The sequence below is a fragment of the Drosophila santomea genome, chromosome 3R (genome assembly GCF_016746245.2).
Source record: "Drosophila santomea strain STO CAGO 1482 chromosome 3R, Prin_Dsan_1.1, whole genome shotgun sequence".
Taxonomy (NCBI): Eukaryota; Metazoa; Arthropoda; class Insecta; order Diptera; family Drosophilidae; genus Drosophila; species Drosophila santomea.
In genome coordinates, this window is record NC_053019.2 from 7,072,153 (window position 1) to 7,097,034 (window position 24,882).

Sequence of the window (24,882 nt, forward strand, 5' to 3'; positions counted from 1 at the left end):
GATTTCCAAATGTGGCCCGACTTCATTACAATGGCAACGCATTAGGGCAAAATAGATGGTGAACCGGGCGGCTGTTTTGGAGCGGGCTTTCTGGGGAGGCTGTAATGGTAAGAGGTTGCAAGCGTTTCGAGCAATTAGCGTGTGCCACAATCTCGGTAGAGGGCTAAAAGGAAGCGGTAAAAGCCAGCGAGATACAGACTATTTTAACAAAACGAATTGCCTCTCGGCAGGGGAATGGCTCTATATACATTGGGGAGAGCTTAACTTGTGTGTACGAATGAGGTATTGAAATTGAGTGCACTATTGAGATAAAAACTGCAATTTAGTAAGAAGCCCCTTTTACCAACCATCAGCTGGGATAGCCACAAGCAAGACCGTATTTACCTTCTTTGGAATCAGGTGAGAGTTTCAGTTACGAAAAACTAAAATTCATTGAATTTTAAAGATGTTACCAAATAAGGCAAAAATCAAATCTAGCTTTGGTTAGCCGAGTAATTTCGTAGCTCCTGCCAAACCGCAGTTCCTTATTGGTGCAACTTGCCGGCGGAAGTGAAAACTTGGAATTAACTTTTTCGGCTTATTAATTGCCAACATTTGAACTTTTATTCAATTTACGAGCTTGTACGCGGCGATTGCCTCTGCTTCAGCTGCATCGCCCCACACAATCAGCTAATACAAATGCAGAGTGTTGAGGAATTGCACAGAGGAATATTTACACTAAATTGATTTATAAAATATAGAAATCAAAGGCAACAAACTACTTTCAATAGGCGGCAATTTAATTAAAAATAAATTGCTTTTTAAGCAGTTTACATTATCGAATTGCAGTTCAGTAAGAGCAATCCTTTAGACGTTGATAAGTGAAATATGGAACCGTTTTCCTCCCCGATAAAAGATATTCCCCTGGAATGGTGATATATTTTGTTTCAACTATTACCAAAGCTTTTCTCTCAGTCTACTGAAGGATGCAAGGCCAGCTTCAACTTAACTTGTGCGAGTGTGTGTCGGTATGGGTATGCGCACATGCACATACATATGTATAAAACAATGGCGCGGCAGAAAACTGAGCAGCAGCCAACATGGCGTATTAGCAATGTGGCTCGAGTGAGGTCGTTGGCGCGCTATAAATACGTGTCATGTCTGCCTTCCTTTGGACTCCACGACTCCACTTCTCAGTGGCAACCCTTCTTCGACTTGGAGGGAAGATTTATGTGGAGCCACATACGCGGGTTAAGCCGGGCTCATGATTTTAATTTTGTAGCGCAGGGGTTAATTGCCATTAAACTTGATGTTTTGCGAAAAACACCCCGACCCGCGGGGCAGGTCTAACTACGTTTTATGATGAAATTGGGAATCGCCAAGATTTTATGCGCAGTTGGGGTGCTATTAAATTTTTGGCTAGGCAAGCCCGATCAAACATTTACTCAAGCTGTTGGCCTCGAACCCCTTTTTTCCCACTCCATAGCTCTAAAGTTACGGCATTGCAACACTGTTTTGGCCCTGTACATTATTTTTGTATATTTCCTGCCATTTATTTTCTACAAGAGCAAGAACAAGACGCGGGGCCCAAATAATAAAGTAAAATGGTTAAATTATGCATAAATAGCGCGAAATGTTAAACAAAGTGCGGGCGGGGGCGTGTCTACAACAGCTGATTCCTGCCGGCGGCAGAACGCATCCCCCATTTAACCCCCTCTGTGCCATAATTCTTGAGAGTCTGCGCCAACTGAATGCGTAATTAAAATGTTGCACAAAGCAAATGTTGCACTGCCAGGACAACAAAAAATGCCCAAAGGGGCCAAGGACAGTAATATAAGGAAATTATGGCTTGGCATTACCCAAACGCAATGCAGAACGTGCACGAAATATGCAAAACACCGAAACTGAATGTTTTGCCACTAAAGCAGCCAGGCGAATTAAAACGCAAGTGCCAAGAGGTAAAGGGATCTATACATATGTGGCAAGCCCAGAAGAAAACCATATTTCTTCTTTTACACGCTTGCAGATTTAAACGTTCTGTTTCCTTGCTTCTTTTTTACTGATTAATAAATATATATCATAGTACATAATAACGTTCAAAATGTATAATTTTAACAAAGTAAATAAATCAAAAATAAATATTGGTAAACTAATTTAAAAAAGAATTATCTGTTCCCGCCCGGGTTCGAACCGGGGACCTTGTGCGTGTGAAGCACACGTGATAACCGCTACACTACGGAAACTTATGATCGCGTGACTGTCAAGAGTGATCATTACGATATGGTTCGTGGGGTAAAAGAATGACTCGATAGAATGCATATAGCAGCTAGGAGGAAGCGCTTCTGACCATATAATCGTGACTAGGATCACAAGTCGATTCGAATTGCCCATGTCCGTTTGTCTGTCCGTCCGTATGATTCTGGAAACTATTATAGGCGAAAAGTGCAGTTTAAGCAAGCTGATGCTTGACACGCCCAAGCCAACCAAAACTGTCACTCCCACACGTTTGAAAATTATTTTCTTGTTCTTTAGTTAACTATTTTTCTTACCATTTTCTATTCTGTAACCAACAACAACTATTGCATTCTTCCTTGCTTAAATATATAAATACTATATAACCATGCCTATTTGTTTGCTCATTTCAGGGTTCGTAGGTGAATACTTATATATTTTACAAACCGTAGAAGAAAGAAGTTCTTGACAATGTTACAAAATAACGTGAAAATAAACATGCGAATTAAAGTTAAAATTTAATAATATAAAGAATATATCATTGCACCTTCAATTCAAAAAGACGTATTTGGCAAAATAATTAGCGACTTGTTCCCGCCCGGGTTCGAACCGGGGACCTTGTGCGTGTGAAGCACACGTGATAACCGCTACACTACGGAAACAGTTGAACAATAAACGTCAAAAATTGGAAGTGGGGAGTACCGAAATTATTTGAAAAAAACTAGTTATGACGTCAGTTATGCTCGCGATAAATAAACCCACTTGTACCTATTTAGCTATTAATAGCATGTCTGCGTCCAGTATAAATGGTCAATTCGAGAAGCGTAGCTAATATTTCAGGTTCTCAGAATAGTTTCCATGATTACCCATGATTTTTGGCAATTAACGTGAGAAAAGGGGGTTTACGTTCTCGTTTCCACGCACACATATTCGTATTCAACGATAAGCCATAATTAGCGTATCACTCCCCTCGTGTCGCTTTCATTATAGAGCTTAAGAACTTAACGATATGTGAAAATCACAAATTAAATTACTTATTTAAATGTGATTATGTGCATTATTTATGGGTAAAGTGTTGCCATTGGGTTGGGCACGATAAATGCAGTGCCACAAAAACGTGTGTTGCATTTTAAGCGCCAATGTTTCCCAGCGCTTTCGTAAGGGAACTGGCTGCCCGAGCCATTACGTATACGCAGCGTATGACATTGAGCTAACGCTCTCGCTTATCGCTTGCACGTCGCAGCTGCTCGGGCGCATGGAATGGATCCACGACCAGCATAATGAGCGCCAGTATCCCTGCCACTCCCACTTCCCCACCGCCTATTGTTCCGCCCACTTCAACCCAATAAGCCAATGCCCAAGCACGGCATTAGTGCTAGTGGAGAAGCTTTTAGAAGTCAGAGATGAGGCAGAGGAAATTTACTTCACTGAGAAGCTAGGTACAAAATTCGCTTGTACTTGATAGGAATAGTTACACCGATGTCTATATATTTATAAAATGAGTGAGTACGTGAATAAAATAGTACGCCTAACATAGTGAAATGTTTCCTCACAATGCATTAATTTAAAGTAGAATTTGTACTTCGATATGCATTTTGGTGCAAAGGTAACTAGAGTTCTCATCTCTTTTAAGGTAGAGTTAAGGTTGATGCTCAGCAGAAATCCGACGTGCGATGGCGCGCAAAACGTCAAACGGCAAATAGCACCTTGCACCTGAAATGCATTAAATAAACATCATTATCGCTAAGACTAGAACAAGGCACCTACCCACTCGCAAGTCGAACAATGCCTTTCGCACACTGCCGCAATGCACATCCGCATGTACAGGAGCGCTGAGCGCAGAGCGCTGAGCATATTTGGCAAACAAAAGGATTTTGCGGTTGAATTGTGTAAACACAGAGGGAAAACGTACGCATTTGGCTTTTCACATGTCGGATGTGGAGGTGGAGGTGGAGGTGCAGGTTCGGCGAAATTTTGGAGCTGTTGCAGTTCGAGTACAGAACGAGAACCAACCCAAAGCCTGGCAAGCAGTCGAAGCTTTCAAACGTTTTGTTTTGGTTCTCATGGGATAAAAAAATGTAATTAGGGCATTGAAAAGAGTTTCTAAAATAGTTTCTCATTTGAATGATTGCATTGCAATATCTCAACGGGTACATATGCATATACACGTGTACGTATGTACATACTTGCATACATGTCTTCGCGTTAATTAAAATTCACTTCATTGTGCTTCTAACGATGTAGTTTCTTCTCACGAGCTTCAATTAGTGGTATTTTTATAATGTTATGAGTTGCTTTAATTATTAATTTCTTTGTTAAAGCTGTTGATGTAGCTAACACTTTCCAGCCATTATACTGTGATAGATTTAATATAACACACATAACGTGTTAAATTTCTTCTCCTACAGTCGCTTTACTCAAATGTCTTGTGTTTCGTTTTCCTCGCTCAAGAGCCAAATTATTTGATCATTTTTATTTTCGCACATTACGCGCGTACCAAGCCCGAAAAAAATTTCCAGCAGCGCCATTTATCATTTTGCCCTATTGAAGTTTTAGTCTCGCGACGGCGGACACATAAAGTAGCGGCAGGCAGCGGGAGGCTGGATAGAATGGCGATAGGAGGCGTGGCAGCCTTAAGCAGATGAAGATGCCCGGCCAAGGCGGCTCAGAAATGGCCAAGACACAAAACAGCAGGGTTGCCAAAAAGAAGCGGACGGCTGCGAAAAAACAAGAACAAATATTACAAAAAAAATCCCAAAAGCGTCGCACAAAAAGCGACGTGCAAGTAGTTCAAAAACTTTGGCCTAAAAGCAAACCGAAGGCGAACAGCAAGAAATATATAGATGGGATGCTTTGGGGGGCGAGGCCAACATTGGCTGGCATTTGGGCGAGCGTATGACATTATTTATGGTTTGTTATTTGTGCAAAAAGTATGCAAGAAAATATGCTGCGACTCTTTCATAATTTTCCTTTTTCCCTCCTCGGGGCGAGAGAAGAAACAAAAGTTTTCGGGAGCACGCAAAAAGTGTGAAATTTAAGTGTGAATTTAAAGCTGATGTGGCACAGATATGACAGGACATAACCCTGGTAGGCATTAATTAATACCATAAACGCAAATCGACAGGCGGGATAATTTACTTTTCTCCAATCACTGCCTGCAAAAAAGGTGCATAAATTATTGCGACTCATTAAATATTTTCCACATTAAATAGAAAGGAGCCGACGCCGCTCCGATGTCGATGCCTCAGCTTAATGACCATAAATCGAAATTAATGACAACGCCAAACAGTGGACACAGGCACCGGGGGACGAGTCAGAGAAGGGTTCGATCCGGAGGGTTGGGCAGGAGGAGCCTGCGGCCTCCATATCGTTTATGCACGACCACAAATGGAAGCACCTGCTGCTGCTCCTGCTCCTGCTCCTGCTCAATACAGCCATTACTATTGCCATGGTCCAAGCCAAAACTGCTGGCCGTAAAGTGCTGCCAACGTTAATGACACCTGCGAGACAATTTCAATAACCGATATGTGCCGTTTTGGGTTTTGCGGAGCGTTCGGTCGCCACCGCCATTGACGGATGTCTTGTGGCGGCATTGAGCCATCGATGGCCTGGTTTCATTTGTACTCAGCACGGAATAGCTTAGTATAAGTACGTATACTCATACTATACTTTCAGGTTTTGGAACTTTAGATTTCTGATAGATCCCGAATAAGGTAAAAGATGTACAATTAGAATACAAGAATATCTGCACAGTTTTAAATCAAGAAAGAAATGATTTTTCATTTTTTTATGTTTCTAGATGTGATATATACTAGCCCAAGAGACGGAAACACCGTGTCTTTTGTCTAATTTACATTCTATTTGTGGAATTAAGATTTTAAAAATATTCCCATTTTTTCTTGTGAGTGAATCTTTAATAATGCCTACTGATTTTAAGGATTCGTTCTGACTGCGGTTATCAAAGTTATGTTTATCTTCTGGAATCAAATCTAGGCCAAATTCACCCCAGAAAACTCAAATGTAGGTCGTCATTAGCAATTACTTGTCAAGATGCGATAAGTAGTGCTTCCAACTGTTTTAGACTTGGCGCTAAAGTACAGATACTTTAGTGACCAAAAAATAAACCGTCTCAGAAATAATTTCAGATGGAGTGGCATCTGGCCAGCTTTAGTGTCATGAGGGTGGTAATTTTGTAGCTGCTGTTTTAAAACTGCCTAAAATTATGCTAATATAAACACACAATGCTAAGCAACCGATTTTATCAGCGCGGCCCAGAGGCTTTTCCAGAATGAGGTGTCAAAACAAAGAGAATTCTTTAATTTCTACTCTACTCGCCGAACAATATATGGCTGACTCGACAGAATTTTGGAACCCCTCTTCAAACTCCGCAGACTGGAGGCTCTTCTGCAGCTGTTTACTTTGTTAATGGTCTTTTTCAGTTAAGCTTGTTCGCCGCACGCGTCCCTTCCCACTTTTTTGGGCTGAGAATCAAGGACCTGAGGTCCTTCTCTCCCCATAGACTTCAGCTCAGTTTTTGACCTCCAAGCACGTGGCATTGAAAAGCTTTGGTGTTTTGATTTAGGACTGCTCCGAGGTAGTTATTCTTTTCGTTTTTGTGTTTTGTAGTCTGTATATCTATATAAAATAATTTATACAAAATGCTACGCAGGATTTTATTCGGTCTGGTTTCGCTGAGTGTTCAAGGTGCTCAGGAAGTAGCTTTGTTGATTTGGTTAAATACTTTTTATTTTTCTTCGGTTTTGTGCCTAAGATGTCTTTGAAGTAAGGAACTGCAGGAAAGGTAAATTAATAAAATGTATTCAAGTACTTCTTTAATATATTTCTTAGCTTATAACATGCTAAAATATTTCCAATAATTAATATAGGTCATTTGTAACTTTTTAGCATGATAACTTAACATTTGTGAGCACCAAGAGTACTTGTGCCGTATTGTTAGGTTACAAACAAAGTTTCATTACTGAAACATTTTAATTTAATTGGCTTTTGGCGAAAAGTTTCCGAGCTTTAAGTGAAAATTAAATGAAAACCGAACTGAAATCAGAAGTTAAGGTCATGGCATTAAATAAATTGCCATTTCCCCCAGAACTTAACCAGGCGCAAACTTCGTAAAGAAATTAATTTCCCGTCCCTCGAAGGGAAAGTGTGCGACTGTTGCGTTTGCAAATCACTTCAGGAACGCCCCAAGGCATTCGTGTGTAATTTTTTGTCATTGATTTGGTCCCGGCAACAGTTTGTCAAGCACTCACATTTGACCCCATTCCGCCCCAGATGTCGACCCTTGACTCAAACAGTCAGACAGGACGGCCAAAACTCGGCCCCAGCTTCTTTGGAAATTTATTACGTTTTGAAGTATTTTTCCGGTTTTGTTACCCGGAAATTGCCAAAACGTGTGGCCGGCGTGCGAAATCCTTGAAATGTACTAAAATAAATTATTAATAATTTCTATGAGGTCCCGGCAGAATCCAGACTGGGAATTTACACTGTTTGTCGTCGAATAAATGAATTATTTATTTTAATGTCAAATATTCCTGTTCCCAAGTTCCACCCTTAGGTCAATTGCTGTGTTTGCTTGTTCGTTTGTCTCTCTATCTTAGGGTCCAGACTCAACTCCTTCCATCTGCAAAAAACGTGCTCGTGATGTTTTCTGCCATTTTCATTTTCACGTTTTTGGAAAGATAATCTATTTTGTCATTCGCCGCAATTTGTTTGTCTACAGTGGCATTAAAAACTCAGTTTAAAGTTCATGATTGACGGATATTCGGTATTCATTATTCAGATCTGGTTTTATCTTGACAAAAAGTTGACAAAGAATAAAATATGATTTGTTTTTATCCTTACAGGATATAAAGAAGAGAATTTGTAAAGACACTACGATGTGATGGATGTTTGACAATATAAATAATTAGCAAAAAAGTTAAACTGTATATTTCAAAATATTTTTATAAACTTATTAATGAAAGGTAACTTTATTTATATGTTTCATAGCTCGATCTACATGCTTAGTCTACAAACGAAAAACTCAAAGCCATCTTTCAAAAGCAATAAACCAAATTCGAAACCTTGAAAAAAAATCATTTGAAGGGAAATGCAAATTTCACTTTTCAATTAAGGCCAGAAAATTATGAATCAAACAAAATTCCGAGCCTCCGCTCATCGGCAGGATGTGAGTCAAGGTTTTGCATTCACTTCGATTCAATTTAGCAGCGGTTGGAGATGGAGAGGTTGAGGACGGAGCATCTACGAGTAGCAACTTGAATTGTCTGTCATTCATCAGAGAGCAAATATGAAATGGAATTTAATGATATTATATCAATATTCTCGCATTGTGTGTTTGCTTACGTCCTGTTGCTGTTGTCAACGTCAATGACATGCAATTATTTTCGCATTAAAACTCATTTCCGTTATTGTAGCTGAAGCGAGACATTAACGGTTGGATGAAGCATCTATGGCTTCGTGTAGGACTGTTAGTGTTGGGATAAATCTATTTCAACAACGGGGTAAATCGTTCAACAAAAAGTGAGTAACTTGAATTATTTAATGAATTTGTATCAAGCTTTGTAAGAATCAATTAAACATGATAGATACATGATTAATAATTAATTAGGTTAATGCTTAACTAAATTTTAACATGATACTATCGATAGTTAAAATTCCCTTAAATCTTTTATTTTGTTTTTTTTTTTTTGGAATCAAGTGAAAGAATCCTGCAAAATACAAGAAAAGCACAGTTCCAACCTAAAAGTAGACAGTTTCGCAGCACTGGCTACCATGTCCGCTAATGGCCAGCAACGTTGCCAAGTCGGCAATCAATACTACAAACGGTCAGTTGTTTCCACTCGCCACTCGTCATTCGCCACTCTTATGTAAATTCGAGATGAAGTCCTCCCCTTTCCCGTCCCTCTGTTGGCATAGCATAATTAAAGGGATATATGTGGGTGGCTGGCAGGATGATAGCCCCATCATTCGCCGTATCCTTCCCTTCGCATGCGGCGGCTGCATGGTCATATTAAAATTATTATTGTATGCACTGGGCAAATGAGAAAAGTTGGCGGAAAATTGCATTTAAGGTGGAAGGATTCGAGGAACTTTAATATTTACTATTAATTTGAAATTCGCGAAAACATTTACATCAGTATTGCGGCGGAAAGCTATTGTCCCTTCGACCATCCACTTAAGGTCATTAATTCATTCGGACGACAGCTGCGGAAAGTGAAAATCGTCTTTTGGTGGGGAAATGAAATTAACATACTGCGCAGCAAGTGGGAAAATTTAATTAAAGTGGCGTTAAAAACGATTGTTGAAAACGAGCTCCTGGACTAGCTTTTGGCATCGAGTGGAATATATATTTGTTGCCATATCATTCCGATCTTATTGACCATAAAAGAGGTCGGACAACATTTTCATTTAGTGCCCGTGCAACCGTTCTTTCATTATATTCATTATTTTTATTGTGTGTATTGTTTATTGTGCTGCCTAATGTGGCGCAGTCTAGACACTTTTAATATATCTGAATTTTTGGGTCCAGTTCAGTCTCCGTGTTAAAGTTGAAAATCATTTCACAACGCTCATACGCCGCATTGGCCACATAAATCTTTCTCCCTCGTGCGATACCAACTATGAGCGCGTCTTCGTGTGTATGTGTGTGTGTGTGTGGGTGTGTGTGCACATTAAAAGTTTGCCTGAGCTTATGGCACCATTTGTAAAAACGATTTTTAATGCTGCTGCTGGATCCGCACACCAGAGGGTGTGAAAGAGTGAAAAGCCCCCTCCAATGCTATGGCCATCTAATGGCTTTCCACGCATTGCAGAGAAAACTTTTTTAATAGGAGCGATTCGTGCCAATACCCTTTGTCGACGTATGTAAGTAGAATTAAAATCGGTCGCTGAGATCTGCTTCTAGAGAGATAATTTCCGAGAGTGTTAGCTTTTATTACATTCAAATTTCAGCAGCTAATTTTGTGCGTTAAATTATCTTATTACAACATTTATGTCGTTACTGGCTAACACTAAAATACATAGCATTTATATTTTGAAATATCCTATAATTTCCAATAGTTTAGGCCGATTATCGGCACCGAAACTGACGCCCATTGGGCATTCAATAGGATGGCCTGAAACACAAGAAACGTAGCCATTCGGGTCGCCTTGCGACATCAACTATGTAGTGCCATTTAAATTGTTGCTGCGCCTGGCAGCTCGTGGCATTTCCCGCGGGAAGAGCTGCGGGTTGGGTAATTAGTTGCGACGCATTAAAGCTCTATGATTTTGTACCGGCCCCACATTGGGGGCTTTGGAATTAGCTTGGGTTACAGCAAATATGACATAGCCAGTATCGAGCGAATCGGCTTACAAAGTTTCCAGGGCAATCGAAAAGCGTTTTATCATTTTTATTTTAAACTAAGGAGAACAGTTTTGTTGTTGATGTGTTTATAAAGCCTATTCTCAGTTGGAACTGGTTATTGATTAGTTTTGCATTATACAAATACAGCATATCTGAAACTAAATCACGTGTAGATAATAAAACAATTTATGATTTGCTTTGCGTTAGACATTGTTGTATGCATTTGGTTCAAATTGAAAACATGTTTCAGGGTAAAAACATTTTTAGTTACATCTTGATTGTGTGTCATTCCGCAAATCGTTTAAAGTGCATTTCATATACTGCAAGCTGTGCCTTTGATTTCACTTTAAAAATGTGTGGGCCAGATTTGCTTATCGAAAATCATTTAATATGGAAATTGGGTAAACAGAGCAGGAATATTCATCACGAGGGATTTCTTTCCAAAATATGCATACCATTTACCAGAATCATTTTAAGAGCTTATTAAATTTATTTTCATTCCATTAATCATTGGCAATGTTGCTTCATTTTTGTCTGAGGGCAGATAGCCGACAGTCATTCAAATAAGCTGTTGCATGCAGATCGCCACCGGTCTTGCCGCCAATAAAACAATCATTCAATGGCAACGCATAATGTCAATCAGCTGTGTAATTAACGCGGCCAAATGGACAACGGCCGTAACAACAATTCCAGTGACAAACGGGAGCCATTAATATGGCTAATCGGTATGGCAATGATTTGATTAGATCAGCACAGCAATGTACACATTTCCACTGAACAGCACTTCGAGAAACCGACTCACGCCACCTGCATTGGATGCTTAGAATCAACTTGCGAAAATGATATCGCCGTACTGCTAATATACATCACTTAGTAATGAAAACGTATTAAATATATTACGGAAAAAGGTCTTTCTGCGAACCAAAGAAAATGTCCTATGCCATTTTGGTCGTATTGATAGTAATACTGAACAGTAATCCTGAACATATTTAAGGGAAGTCTAAATTGAGAAGCTATTGTAATATTTATTCTCTCCGTGCTCTGGACCGCACTCGAATGGCCATGTAAGTGCCACAAATTTCTGACAGCCCGAATGTCGGCGACACCATCGACGCCAAGTAATTAGCATTTAGCAGGTTGAGCGAATGTCAAGCGATGGGTTCGAGTTCACGCTTGAAATTTGAAGCCGAGTTCGGTTTAAGCCTGGTTATGGGTTTGGACTTGTGTATGGGTGCCGTAATATGCATGTGTATAGCATATTAGCCGGGGGCTCAGCCGTTTGCAGCTATTTGGCAGCTGACAGCGGCTTTCAGTGTCAGCTTCAGTTTCGGCGGCGCCAAGCCATTAATTAAATGCTGTTAATGAATCTGAATTCCGCTTTTGCGGTAGACACAGAATGCGCTTGTTTTGGGTGTTTCAGAAGTTTTCACTGTCAAACTTTATTCTTTAAATTTCATTCAAAGTTAACTAGCTTAAAAAAGAAAAATCTTATCATCATAATACCGAGAATTTAATTTAATAGAAATATGCCTTTTTTAAGTCTTATATTAGTTTTATGAGAACTAAGGTTTACTTTTTCATATTTCATTAACAGTTTATTTTAAATACATGTATTAAAATTAAAAACTTGTGGATGAAGCTCTGAGAAAGGTAAAAATTTATCAATTAGTCTCTAAAACATTTGCATGAATTTATATAATTGGAAACTATTATTTTAGGTAATAGTTTTAGCTTCTCCCACTTTTTCCTTTACAAAGTTGGTTACTTAAAACAGGTAACCTGTCATGACAAAGTGGCAACAGATGGCGTTGTCTTTATGATCCAATATGGTAACTTTTGTGCATTCATAAATTATTTAATCCGTCAACATTTGAAATCTTCGATTAATTTGTTGAGATTTCATGCTTCAACAGTCGCTTTTAAATAATACCGCTAGTTTCCACTCATTATATCTGTGTGTGTCGTATCTTATTTATTTTATATTTGAGTCGGCCTTTGAATGGTGCTTATCTAATTTAATTAAATGGATTCCTAAGCCCTGACAAAGCGCGGGAAAGGGGTGATAGTGGGCAGGGGGCCGCGTCTGGGTCGAGGGGTACTGGTGAGAAAGTAGTTGGAGAATCGGGACTGGAACCCGCTCCCGAAACCAGGAGCACGGGTGGGCTGAGGGTTAACCGCTTGAGGAGCAGGATAAACGGAGTATTGTGGACGTGATGCTGCGGCAGGCTGAACCGAGTATTGTGGACGTGGAGTAGGCGGCGGGGTGACCTTGGGAGCAGCCGGAGTAGTGACCTTGAGCACAGCCGGGGGAGTGACCTTGAGCACAGCCGGAGGAGTGACCTTGAGCACAGCCGGCTGAGAGATCTTAACCACGGGTTTCGGCGTAGTATTCACCACTGGCTGCAACTTGTCCTCCGCCGGCTTGACCTCGTCTTCGAAAGGTGGCAGTAGATCTAAAGGGAGCTGCGGAACATCTTGCTTGAGGGCACTGGTCTTCAACTTATCCTCCTTGGCCAGCTGGGCTGGCTTCTGGTAGTACGCTTTCTTGGTTGGCTTTGTGGCCAGGGTAGTGGTTGGCTTCTCCGTTGTTGTCGTCGTCGTGGTGCTTGGTTCATCAATTAGGGGTGGTAGCAAGTCATTGAATGGCAGATCCACTTTACCCGCCTTTACTTGAGACACATCAGCTCCAACCAAGCCGATCAACACGGCAGAAGCAATGAGTAACTGCAATACAACAGTACAGGTTGTTATAATTTAATTTAGTCATTTTTTAACTGCTAAAGTTAGTTTTCAAAAGCATTGCACTAAGTAATAAATAAAATATATGGATAACTTTATTTTAAAATTGTATATATTTTATACGTTAGTTAAGAAAAGGACGTGCTAATAGGTGTATATCAATCGTAAATAAATTAAAGTTAAATAAAAATTTAAATAAGTTAAAGCGAAAGTTTTCGTAAGGAGACTGCCTAGCCGAAAAGATGTATCTGTTTACCAATTTGGGTGCATACATCTCAAAAGTTATGGCCCTATTGTTTGATATGGTCACAACCATTCCAACGTGTTCCAATTTCAAACATTTTGTTACTTTATCTCTACAAGTGTGGGAGCTACAAAATTATTCCAACCTGATTTGTCTTGACCTTCGAATCTGCAAAAGCCTTGCATTGTTAGGCACATGCCAAAACTGGATTAGTTTATAGTCAGTTCTATTCGCATTTGGATTATAAATCAAAGGTTTCTTTCCCTTGTGGGAAAGGTCATTATACCCTCTCTCTCAAGTTCTGATTAACATAGCGCTGATAAAGATACTAATTGAGTTTGAAAACTAGTCAAATATTTGGTTTGAATAGAAGTAAGGTGTACGTCGACTTGCAGTTATGACTTGCAGGTTCACACCTCGGACAATTAAGCCATTTCTTTAGTTGCTGTGACTAAAAAATAATCCACTCTCTTTATTATCATAAACTTAATAAATTATAAAATACAAAATTAAATTTGTTCTTGTACAAAATTTTTTAGTTATGTTAATATTAGTTCAGGATCAATTTCAAAATGTAATTTATGCATTAAACTGGAATTTCGCTAATGACGCTTACGCAGATGGCTAATTAGAACAATTTGTTAAATTTTCAAGAGTCTATTTCAGGAAAGACCAGCTTTTAACACCATTTCAACAGCAACAATATTTTGGACAATTTTAAGTTCACAGTTATGCACACGAGTCGTCCGTCCCGTCCACTTACGTATTTCAGTGACATAGTTGCTAGGAATCCTATGTGTTTATTTAAGGCGGAAAACTTGTGTCCCGTACCGAGCACTTTGAAATTTTTGAACGAACTAAAAGCGCCGCTGAGCATGCGCAGCATTTTTATAGTCGCTGAAACCGATCCATTTTGAAATTGAATCGGCCCAAGAGTTACACGATCATGTTGCGCAGTGTAAAGTTTAACAACCGGATTAAAACCGGGGGTTTTAATTTATTTTTATTTTTTTCTGGGATGGCAGACGAGCGCGAGAGCGAAGCTTGCTCTTGGCCAATTAAGTGGTTTCTTCGACGTTTTTTCAATATTGAGTTCGGTAGAATGCAGCAGCATAAGATGCCGAAACAGCTGATCAAACTGTGAACTCTTTCGGGTTCACGGTCGCATTTTGTAGATTCATGATATCGTATCTCATGTTTTCTGTCTGGTCGTCACACATCTGAGAGTTCTTAGCTTGATTTTGGCGACGAGAGCGAATGTAATTATTAGCATTTTTGTCAGCAGTTTGCATAAATTGTGATAAAAGACGAAGGAGGCTTGCGTCACTTCCTCATACAAGGGGGTGTATGCCCGTGCTTGGAGATTGATTTTATTTCCATTCTTCTTAATTGATTTCAATAGTAGTCGCAGAGGCAACCTGTTATTTTGCTACCCAGTGGGGCGCCCTCATTTGCATTTAAATCGTGGGGGGATTCTTTAATGGAGTGAAAGCAAATTAGTGCCAATTACAAGTGCCCCGATAGCAGATCAGCATCTCCGTCATCAAAGCCCAGCATTTGATAGGGCCCTCCGTCGGCTGTTGGCTTTATTACCTCAATTTCGGTTAATACATCTCCAATTTATGCAAATTATGTGAGCGTTGATTCCTAACGCCAAGACTTTTTGTGTGCGTGCGAAGGCTCATAAATTATGAGCCGCATTAGAGGCAACCGGATTTCTTGGTTTTGGTTTTGTTCGGTTTGGTTTACTTTGGTTGGTTCCACGAGATTAATTGCCCAGCAGTCCAGTGTTAAGATTCGTGTGGTATTTCTGATAAGAGTTAGCAAATAGTTTAAACTTTGTGCTGCCTGAGGTATTTGGCCTAAGTTGATTCATTTTTAAAAGATGTTTATCGTTTCATCAAACAGTGTAGTGCTTTTCGCCTAACGTTTTTTGAATCACCGGGAATTAAAGTCGTAATTAATCAGATTTTTCGGATATGAAGTTTAATAGTTTTACCTTAACTGATTCGCTAATCAGGTTTCAAGTTGGTTAACTAGATTTAAGAGCTGTGAAGACTTACTTTTGATTTGCATTTGGGTTCGGTGAAGACAAACATATTTATTATTATAATAAATATGTCTTGATTTATTAATTGTATTATGATTTGTTATGCATACCAGAACGATTAACTTTAAAATGACACATTTACTAATAAATATATTGTATAATTTTTCAAGACATAGTTATAATGCTTAAACTATGCTCTTGATGGTTTTAAAGTCATTAACATATAAACCAAGTCAAACCTTTCTGTTAAAACAATTGTAAAACCTTGGCTGCATGAATTGTTAAACTCTAAGTAAAATTCATAAATTCTTAATTTTAAGTAAAATATCCGTAAGGTATTTTTACCAGCACTGTACCGTTTACATTAATTACTGAACCGCCATTTTATTGAGAATTCACTTGCCTTAAATTCAGCAAAAGCGAATTATTTATTCGGCCCCAACTGGGCCCGGCTGAATTGTTCAAGTGTTTTCACTTAGCCAGCCGATTGGCGTGTTTCCTTTTTTATGCGGCATTGTTATTTTTCTCGATTGTGTTCCATGACCCACTCCATTTCTGGGCTTCCATATCCTTTCTGATATTTATTTGTATGTATTTATTTATATTTGCGTGGGGGTGGGCCTGCGATAAGGGAAATTCGAGGGCCGAGTGCCGAACTCCGTCTGCAGGATCGGAGTCCTTTGGGCACCCACGCGCATTCAATTGTTTTTGTATATGCATATAAATCGAAAAATTCTGTTCCTCCGTTGAGAAGGACGCCGAGTGTCAATGCGTGACATAAACAATGTTTATGGACGGAAGATATTCCATCGCAATCGAGCTCCAATCTTGCAAAGGTATTCCTTTAAATCGAAATAACGCATGTGTCAATACATGCACCGCAAAATTGGTTTGAATATCGCATGAAACATATTACCCCCCAATCGTACTAAAATGATGTAAGTTCCTCTTAAACGAGTCAAATGAAGGTGCCGCAAATCAATTCAAGCGTTAAATTTGCGGCTCGCATAATTAATGAACCGTTGGGGTTCTGTGTGCCTTTGCATATGTTTTGAGTTAGGGCAATTTACACTGTCTACAGTTTCTGGAGCTCAAAACTGTAGGCACTTTCTTGGCGACAAGTTCAAGTTTACTTATAGTGAAAACAAGTCTTATGAGGAACTACAAAATTCATGAACTGCTTAAGAATATAAAAACTGAAATACTAATAAACGCATGTGAAGGCTAAAATTTCCTCAAGCTACAAAGCTATTATGTGTTCAAGATGTACATACGTAAGAAAAATATTGTATATGTTTTAATTCTTTAAAACGATGCAAGCGTTACCAATTTTTGGTTTTAGTGCAAGCTTTTATCTTGCCAACCTAAATCTTTATACTCGTTGTTTTGTTTTTAACGGCACTTCTACGTAAGCAAGTGGCGAGCATTTTAGCCGGACTTCCTACCTGTTTTTGGTAGAACATGTACTAGCACTTTCAGCCTGGCCCGAGGTCGTTTAGCCTGCCAATCTGTTTGCTCTTGCCCACAAACTTGCTGTTAGCTTTGTTTTGCCTTAAAGCCCTTTTTGACTTTCGGCACCGGCTTGAGTTGGAATTTCATCGGGAACGTGAGCAGAACTGGACTCGTGGCCCAATGCCGTTTTGCCGTTTACAACTTCCTGGACAGGCTTTTGGCCTTGCCTTTTTGCCTGTTGTTGGTATTTTGTTTGCCTTTTCGTTTTCGCGTTTCTTCTTGCATTTATACCCAGTATTTGAAGAGTATATACATTATACGGAACACCTCCTGATATTTCATATTACTTTTTTACCTTTGTAATAATAATAAAATAAATAAAAAATGTTATTCTGGTTTTTAGGTAGTACTATATATTATATTATATATACTACACATATACTATATATTATATATCTTATATATACTATATATAGAACACAACACAACAACATTGGTTGAAAAGTATGAAAATGTAGAATGAAGAGTTTTCTACCATATATATATTTTTCCTGATAAGGATCACTAGTTCAGCCGATCTGATGATGTCCGTTTGGTCGTTTGTTTCTTATAGCCATTTTAAACTAATTTTCATATTTCTATCTCGTAATCCCACTAGCTAAGTAGCAGATATCTTATAGTCGATAAACTGGACTATAGATTTCTCTGTTTTTTTTTTTTTTTTTTTTTGCTGCCCTCTACGGTTATGGTCGTTTTCTGGTTGCCTGTTTGTTGTTCTTGGCCGCAAGTTTGTTTTCAGCTGTTGCCAAGTGGAATGCACCGTCTGCAGTCGCGTCCTGCCCCTGTAATTAGCACAAAAATGAGGCGAGAAGGTTACTTTTCCCCCAGAAGAGCAGGATGCACCCAGAATGTTTGCAAGTTGGAGTTCCCGCTGAGAGTTGATGTTGCTGTTGCCGTTGCAGTAGCTGTAGTTGCTGGTGCAGTTGCATGATTTGCGGGCCCCAAGTCAAACTCAAGGCACTCGCACAGCGCGCACTCGAAAGTCATAAAGTGCAAAAATTGTTACACTCAGGCAGAAATGAATTATGAAAGTTGCAGCCAACCTCCTTGGATTCTTTGCCTTGTTTTGCTAACCCTTTTTCCGTTTTCATCCCCCACTTTTCACCTCCCGTTGAGCTCAGCGAAAGTTAAGTTTTCGGGGAAAGTTCTGTTTGCGAGTCGAGTGCATATTATTTAATTCAATTTGAATGGGAAACTTAAAAATATGGCAAACTGGAGAGCAAACCAGCAGGAAGTCGTTGTCTTCTATTTTCATTTACCATTGCTCGCCCAGTTCGCAAGTTGTATTTTTATTCGATTTAAGTTCGGCCCCTCCAGTAACTCTTTTAAGGTCTGACTTGGCCTGAACCTAAATGGGCTCAGAGAGAAAATTTCGACTTGTGTACTTGAAACTTGTAAATGCGAAATGTCTCTGAAATACGTTTAGTGAATTAGAGTAGATTGTAATCGTTTAATATTGTGCAGATCTTCTTTTCTAATAACAATTTAATATCGATCTAACTGGTTATAATCAAGTAAAGTGTAACAAGATAAGTTCTTACGCGCATGTATATGTATTTATAGAGTACTATAATATAAATTGTAAATGATCGAAGAATTAGGATTTAGGAAACACTTTTTGTCACTAATGATCATAGATCGATATGGTATTCATTGAAAACCTTCTGTACATTTACACACATTTTACATGCCAGTTTTTGCCAAGCTACTGGTGCTTGTCTAATTGCCCGGATAGCTAATTAAAATCAGCTTAAATTCCCTGCATATTAGGAACCGCAGCGAGGCTAAAACAACAGCACGAGCAAAAGTAAAATATATTACGCATTGCGCCTAAAAGCCGACACCGAAAACTTTGTCCTCGCCTTTGCAAATACAAACACACACGTGAGAACTTGTCAACTTTTCTGTGCGGGGCTGCAGCAACTTTAATTAGAAAGTTTTGTCACACATGCAGGCAGTTGGTAAGCACATTTGCGGTCCAGGTAATAGCATCAAAAATGCCTTTATAAAATTGGAAAACATCCTAAACGGCCTACTACTTTAGTTGTCTTTACCAAGCTGATTAATGCAAATTAATCATAATAACGGGAAAGGCCGTGTGGTTTATAAGTTTTAAAGGTATCTTATGAGATCCTCGAGTGTATATTTTATTGTTATCCCAGTAAATATACTTTCCATATCAAGCGAAGAAATATATATTTTACAAGTTTCGGCGCTATTATTGTGTGAAGAATTGTGTGAATGGGTTGCCAGAATGATCTGTTGCCCAAATACCCCATACGACCGCCCGGAGACTGCGAAAGAATCAAAGTCGGAATTCCGACTCTAAAACATTGTACATTTTGAAGAGAGTGTGCGACCACGGAGTCAATCTAAACTTTTCAAATCAATTTTAATTACCATAAATATGTTTCAACCTTTTGCTTTGTCCAGATGGTGATTGTTTCCACCTGCTTGTCCGTCTGTCAGTAAAAAACAAGCAAATGGTTGGATGTCGCGAGTTTGCTCTGATTCGATGCGCAGCGGTATATGAAGTTTTTGAACTTCACTTTGTATCTGTTGGGGTTCCGTTTGCCTACATGGTTTCGGTTTATTCTGGGTAGAGCGCACTGGCAATTTATTTCCGCTGTCATAGCAACATGCTGGCAATAGGGGCTTCAGGCTGATATTGAGGTCGGGATCGGGGCTGAAAAACATCCAAATTGGGGCGAATGACAGTCGAAAGTCCGTAGCCTTAGTCTGTGCAGTGAAAAAGAGCGAAAGTCCATTTTTCTACAATAGAAACGAATTATTTGAACCAAGAGTGTACCACTAAAATTGATAATCGAGGGTTAGCTAATTAGGTACGCATGGTATTTGCTTATAGGAAGGAGTCCCACCCGAACTTTAGGGAACATATATAACAGCTTTCCGATGAATTGCAGAAGGATTCATGTTTTGAGACGTTCTGGCATTACCTTTTAGCATCTGGGAGTTTTATAAACTTTCCAGCTGCGAATCACGTAGCCATTCTGATTCCCAATACTCAAATGAGTTTATAGTTTTCGTTTCATTATTTAAGCCGGAGCCGAACGGAACCCAATTCCAGGGCCACTGGCCACACCACCGACAATTCCCACCGACAATGTTGCAAAATTTCATTAGGATGAGCGCTGTGGGTCCTGGCTGGGAAATTGACTGGTGCTGGCGAGCTGGCGGGAAAAGGTGGAAATGTGGGACGTGGAGGCTGTAAGGGGAATGGTGGCAGGGATCGCAATTAATAGGCAAAAAGTGTTACAATATTTTTGATGGCTTCTGTGCGGTCGTTCGTTTGGCTGCTTTATGGCTTGGCTTATGACTCTCAACTAAACTTGACTCAACTATGCGCCAGTGGGAACGTGCTGAATTTTAATTAGCAGTGCTTTAATGGGCTGTGGTTGTTTACTTAAAATAGCGACCCAAATCGCTGGAAACTTAGAATAAACTTTATGCGTACTAGAAATGGACGTAAATTGTCGCAGTTTAAAACTATTAGGGATAGAGAGTTCCTATCATTAATAAGTTTGTCAAATTTCATTCTAGAGACCATCGCTTAAGCCTTACTAAAAGTGAAACATAATTACAGTAATTATCCTAGAAGTGAGTTATTGAAAATGTTTAAATAAAATGCACGAAATAAAAGTTTAAAGTTTATTTCCTGCAAGGCGGTCCTGCAAAACCACAAAAGGCAATAAAAAATATCATGACCCACATGAGTTGCTGATAAATGTCACAACATAATGTCTCTGACCCGCAAGAAAAAAGAGAAAAGAAAGGAGAAAACCCCTAGCTGAATTACACGCATGAATCATCAGAATTATCAATCATAGTTGAGTGGCAAACATGGACAGGGTGGTGTGGTGTGGTATGTATCGGAAAACCCAAAGCTGAAAGCGAGCTGGGCGATATGGAATCCGAGCTACGGAATACTGAAATCGTGTTCGCATTAAGTGCTCCATGAGTGGAAATCAACAAATGTAATCTAAATAAGTGCTTGTTAAACAAATTCTTTTCCGCCTCGAGGTCTCGAAACAATGTCGAAAAATTGAGAAACAACTCTTGATGTTGACATTGTATGAATTTGTCTTAGCAAGGCTGTCAACTATAATGGATTCCCGGGCATATGATATTGAAAATGGATTGGGGGCAAACATGATGCTTGAAATTGAATCAGAAATGCTAATGCCCCTTTTACGTGTGGCAATCAGCGTAACTGACGAGAAATCAGGCGCTTGGATTGGAATCGAAAGCGAAAGTGCTGCATGCGAATGAAAACCGGAATTAAGTGCTGAAAACGCAAAAACTTGCCTCCTGTTCAGGCCATCTTTAAACTTAATGCTAACCATTCTGGCCACGATGGTGATGAGTTGGCAAAATAAAACAGGAAGTGACCGACGACAGACGGATGGACACGCAGCACGAATGAGCGAACCGGACGCAGGCAAGTGGCAAAACTTTCATTGCTTTTATTCGCTTATTTAACACAAATTTTTCGGTTATTTTGCAAAACGTTTTACGTGTCGGTGTCGGTGTCGGTGTCGGTGTGTGGTAGTGTGTAGAGAATTTGTACAAATTTGCATTGTCATTTTGGAACAATTAGCAGAGAAGCCTGAGAGCAGCCATACAGACAGCCAATCGACGTCGTTGGTCTCCATGGCGTATGAGCGATGTCGATGAATATAATACAGCTCCGCAATATAACAAAACTGCTGTTCATTTTGCAGAATTTAGAAAATGTGAAAAGCAGTCTGCCGAGGGTAACAAATACTCATTAGTCGGAGAGTAATTGGGGATCCTCATTATTCTAATGAAATATGTAAGATATTGATTTAGCTTATACTTCTTTAGTAAAAATCACGGGGAAATTAAAATAATGACGTAAGAAAACTAATTCAAAAACATTGTTTAATAGCTAAACAAAACAATCATTGGCCTTGAGCTAAATTATATTTATTCACTAACAAGCAAGACGTAATTTAAGTTTTATATACATTTGTAATCGATGCTAGACATTACTAACTAACGTTAAATGAGAAGGAATGACTTGCACGCTAAAGCGATTTATGTGCCTTAAATTATGGATACTGGGGCATCAAATAAAATGTTATTTCTCATTAGATTTTTTGCACTTATTACAAGTAATTCCTTTTTTGTCATAATTTTTTCTGACCGCCAAGAGCAAAAAGCTGCCAAATTAAGCGATAAGAGAGGAAAAGCGTGTTGCGAAAATGCTGGGCAAACGTTTGCTATTTATACCAGAATTTCGACAATTTATTACGACGAAAATTGATTTTCCCGCCGCCAAAGTTCAGTCTGAATGGCAGGCGTTGGTTGAAGGTCGAGGGGTGTGGCTGCGGGGGCGGGGGCGTGGCATAGTTGCGTGGCATTTCAAATGCCGCACACGTAAAACGTTCTAACAATTCAATCAGTTAGCTATGGCAAGAAAAATCGTTAGCTACAGAAATTGATAATATTTGAATGCAGCACATTGGAAAATGTACGAGCAAAATTCGAAATTTTTCCTTTGCAGTGGCCAGCGACAAAACGGTGGTCAGACAGAAATATATCCGATATACATACCCCCATAACCACACCAACTACCACCCACAGCCACGACTACCAGCACCGTCAACAAATCAAGGAAAACCCTGGGAAAGTGCAATGGCACGACTTCAACATAAGTCGAGCTGAAAATTTTCGTTAAAAAAAACTTGGACTGCCGTCTATTTCTCAGCTCCTTTTTTATCGGTTACCTGGTTGAAGAAAGTTTTCACCGTCGGTTGGCAAAGTTTTAAATTTGAATTTGAACATGAATTTCTCATGTAATCAACGCCAGACCGAGGGAAAATGTAACAACTTGCCCACACGAGCACTTCATTAATGTAAAAATGGTAACGGCAACGGGAAATGGCAAACACGGATGCCGGGGAAATGTGAATGGGAAAGGAAAAGCCAGCGCCGGCGATGGGGAATATCTCCGAGGATTGTTAATAAGCGAAGGTGCCCAGGACGCTGGACCATCGGACTTTGGACTCTTTGGACTTTCTACTCTAGACCCAGGACTCCGAACTGGATGGCACGTGTTGGCCGTGATTTGTGAAGGACCTGTGGACGTTTTGTGGTTCGTTAGAGGAGCAATGGCCACTGGCTGCGGGCGGTGCAAAGTTCAATATGCCAGCGAACGAACTTGGCGTGTTGACTCAAAAAATACTCACATATGAAAGGCAAACTGAAATCAGTGGAACGGACAAGAGGAACTTCCTGAGTAACGCAATCCCAGATCCTTCTTTACTTTTCAGTGGCGAATGAAACATTTACATCTTTACTGTACTTTTTATTTATTATTTATTTATTTATCCAAAATAAAATATCTTTTAACATAAACCAACAAAATATATATAGTTCCGTTTTTTGTTGCCTTCGTTCAATATGCATAATCCAATATAAGCCAGCTTGAAAATCAGAACTTATTTATTTGGGTAGCATTTTTCTGGTATCCGTTCCGAAAGTCTAATCACAGCTGGAAGTGTCCCAGAAAATTCATTTTAATTTCAGTCAGTTGACTGCCAAACCGGACGAAAGGCGTCAATTGCACGGGACACACGAGATTCCTCTGAACAAGGACTCCAGTTGCATCAAAGGCCCAAACTATTCAATTGCAGGCATTTTTATTCAAATCAAACACAAAACAATGCGAAACAAAAACCGTTTTAAGCTTTTTCATCGCTTTGTGTGAGACCATTTGAAAACGGAAACCTTTGTCATTATGTACCTACAGCAGAAATGTCAAAAGCAAAGACAAAAAACTCAAAAAGAATGCCAAAAAGGATGGCCCAAAGGGTGGGCACAGCGGGGGGAAATGTTTTATATTTTTGCAACAAAACTCACTAATTTTCTTTTATGTGGAGACAGAAACACGAGAGCTCTGGAAAAAGGCAGGAAAAATGCTAAAAGCCAAAAAGCAAAATACAATGTGTGCTTTTTTTGAGACTGTGTTGTTGGCTGGTAGGTGAACGCGGGTTGTGTGGGTAAGTATCTGTGTGTGGGAAGTCCAGTGGAAAAGAAAAAGATGGCTGCACTGACACAAAATCAGTGAAAACAGAGCAACAAACAGCTACAAGAACAGCAAACGGGAAACACAAACAAATGTCACTCAACAATTTTTATGAGTCTGACAAAAGTGAATTATACGAATGGACCCAGGACACCGCCGCCTCTTTTTCTAACGCAATTTATCTATGTTAAGCGACAACGGCGACCGGAGTCGGAATCGGAATAGGAGACCCCAACCCGAGCCCGGACCAGTTCTCCTACCCGTACACTCACCCGGAACCTAGTCGACAGAGTAGTCCAAAACCAGTGCTGCCTAAGAGTCTGGCTACTTCGTAAAAACAATGATATGTTTTTAAGGTTTTTGACTTAACTCGTTTTCTCAACAGCTGTTTAAAGCAGCGCAACAGCAACAATTAACTTTCAATTTAAAAATTATTTAGTGTTATAATTATGGGTTTAATTAAAAATAACATTAATTACATTGAAATGATCATGGATATCCATAAGAAAATTTTACATCCTCTAGCGACTTTTTCGATTTATTTCGCGCTTTGGTGAGAAAATCCTTTTTAGTTTTGTATGCTTTTTAATGGTCAAAACGCCAGCAGCAGGAAAAATATCCCCAACCCAATTGAAAAAGTGAAAAAGTGTTGAATTTCTGGTGCATTTTCCCGCCTTGTTTGTGAGCATTTA

The 24,882-nt window shown here is 39.5% G+C and overlaps 1 protein-coding gene and 2 non-coding genes across 3 annotated transcripts; all 3 read right to left on the reverse strand.

The window, feature by feature from the left end:
• Positions 1-2,149: 2,149 nt before the first annotated feature.
• Trnav-cac lies at positions 2,150-2,222 on the reverse strand. The gene has a single exon. It is a non-coding gene; the product is annotated as a tRNA-Val (tRNA).
• Positions 2,223-2,800: 578 nt separating this feature from the next.
• On the reverse strand, positions 2,801-2,873 carry Trnav-cac. Its single transcript has one exon. It is a non-coding gene; the product is annotated as a tRNA-Val (tRNA).
• A 9,507-nt stretch (positions 2,874-12,380) lies between these two features.
• Positions 12,381-14,377, reverse strand: LOC120452838 (lysine-rich arabinogalactan protein 19). Its single transcript, XM_039637266.1, has 3 exons — positions 14,320-14,377; positions 12,890-13,297; positions 12,381-12,841 (listed from the first exon to the last, which is right to left on the reverse strand). The coding sequence occupies exons 1-3, from the start codon at positions 14,332-14,334 to the stop codon at positions 12,605-12,607; spliced, it is 660 nt and encodes a 219-aa protein (XP_039493200.1). The 5' UTR covers positions 14,335-14,377; the 3' UTR covers positions 12,381-12,604.
• Between the last annotated feature and the right edge of the window lie 10,505 nt (positions 14,378-24,882).

Bases quoted from the DNA above. Each gene is read 5' to 3' on its own strand.
- LOC120452838 (XM_039637266.1), bottom strand. The intron at 12,842-12,889 runs GTCACTCCCCCG...GCTGCTCCCAAG, and splicing joins CTCCTCCGGCTGTGCTCAAG to GTCACCCCGCCGCCTACTCC.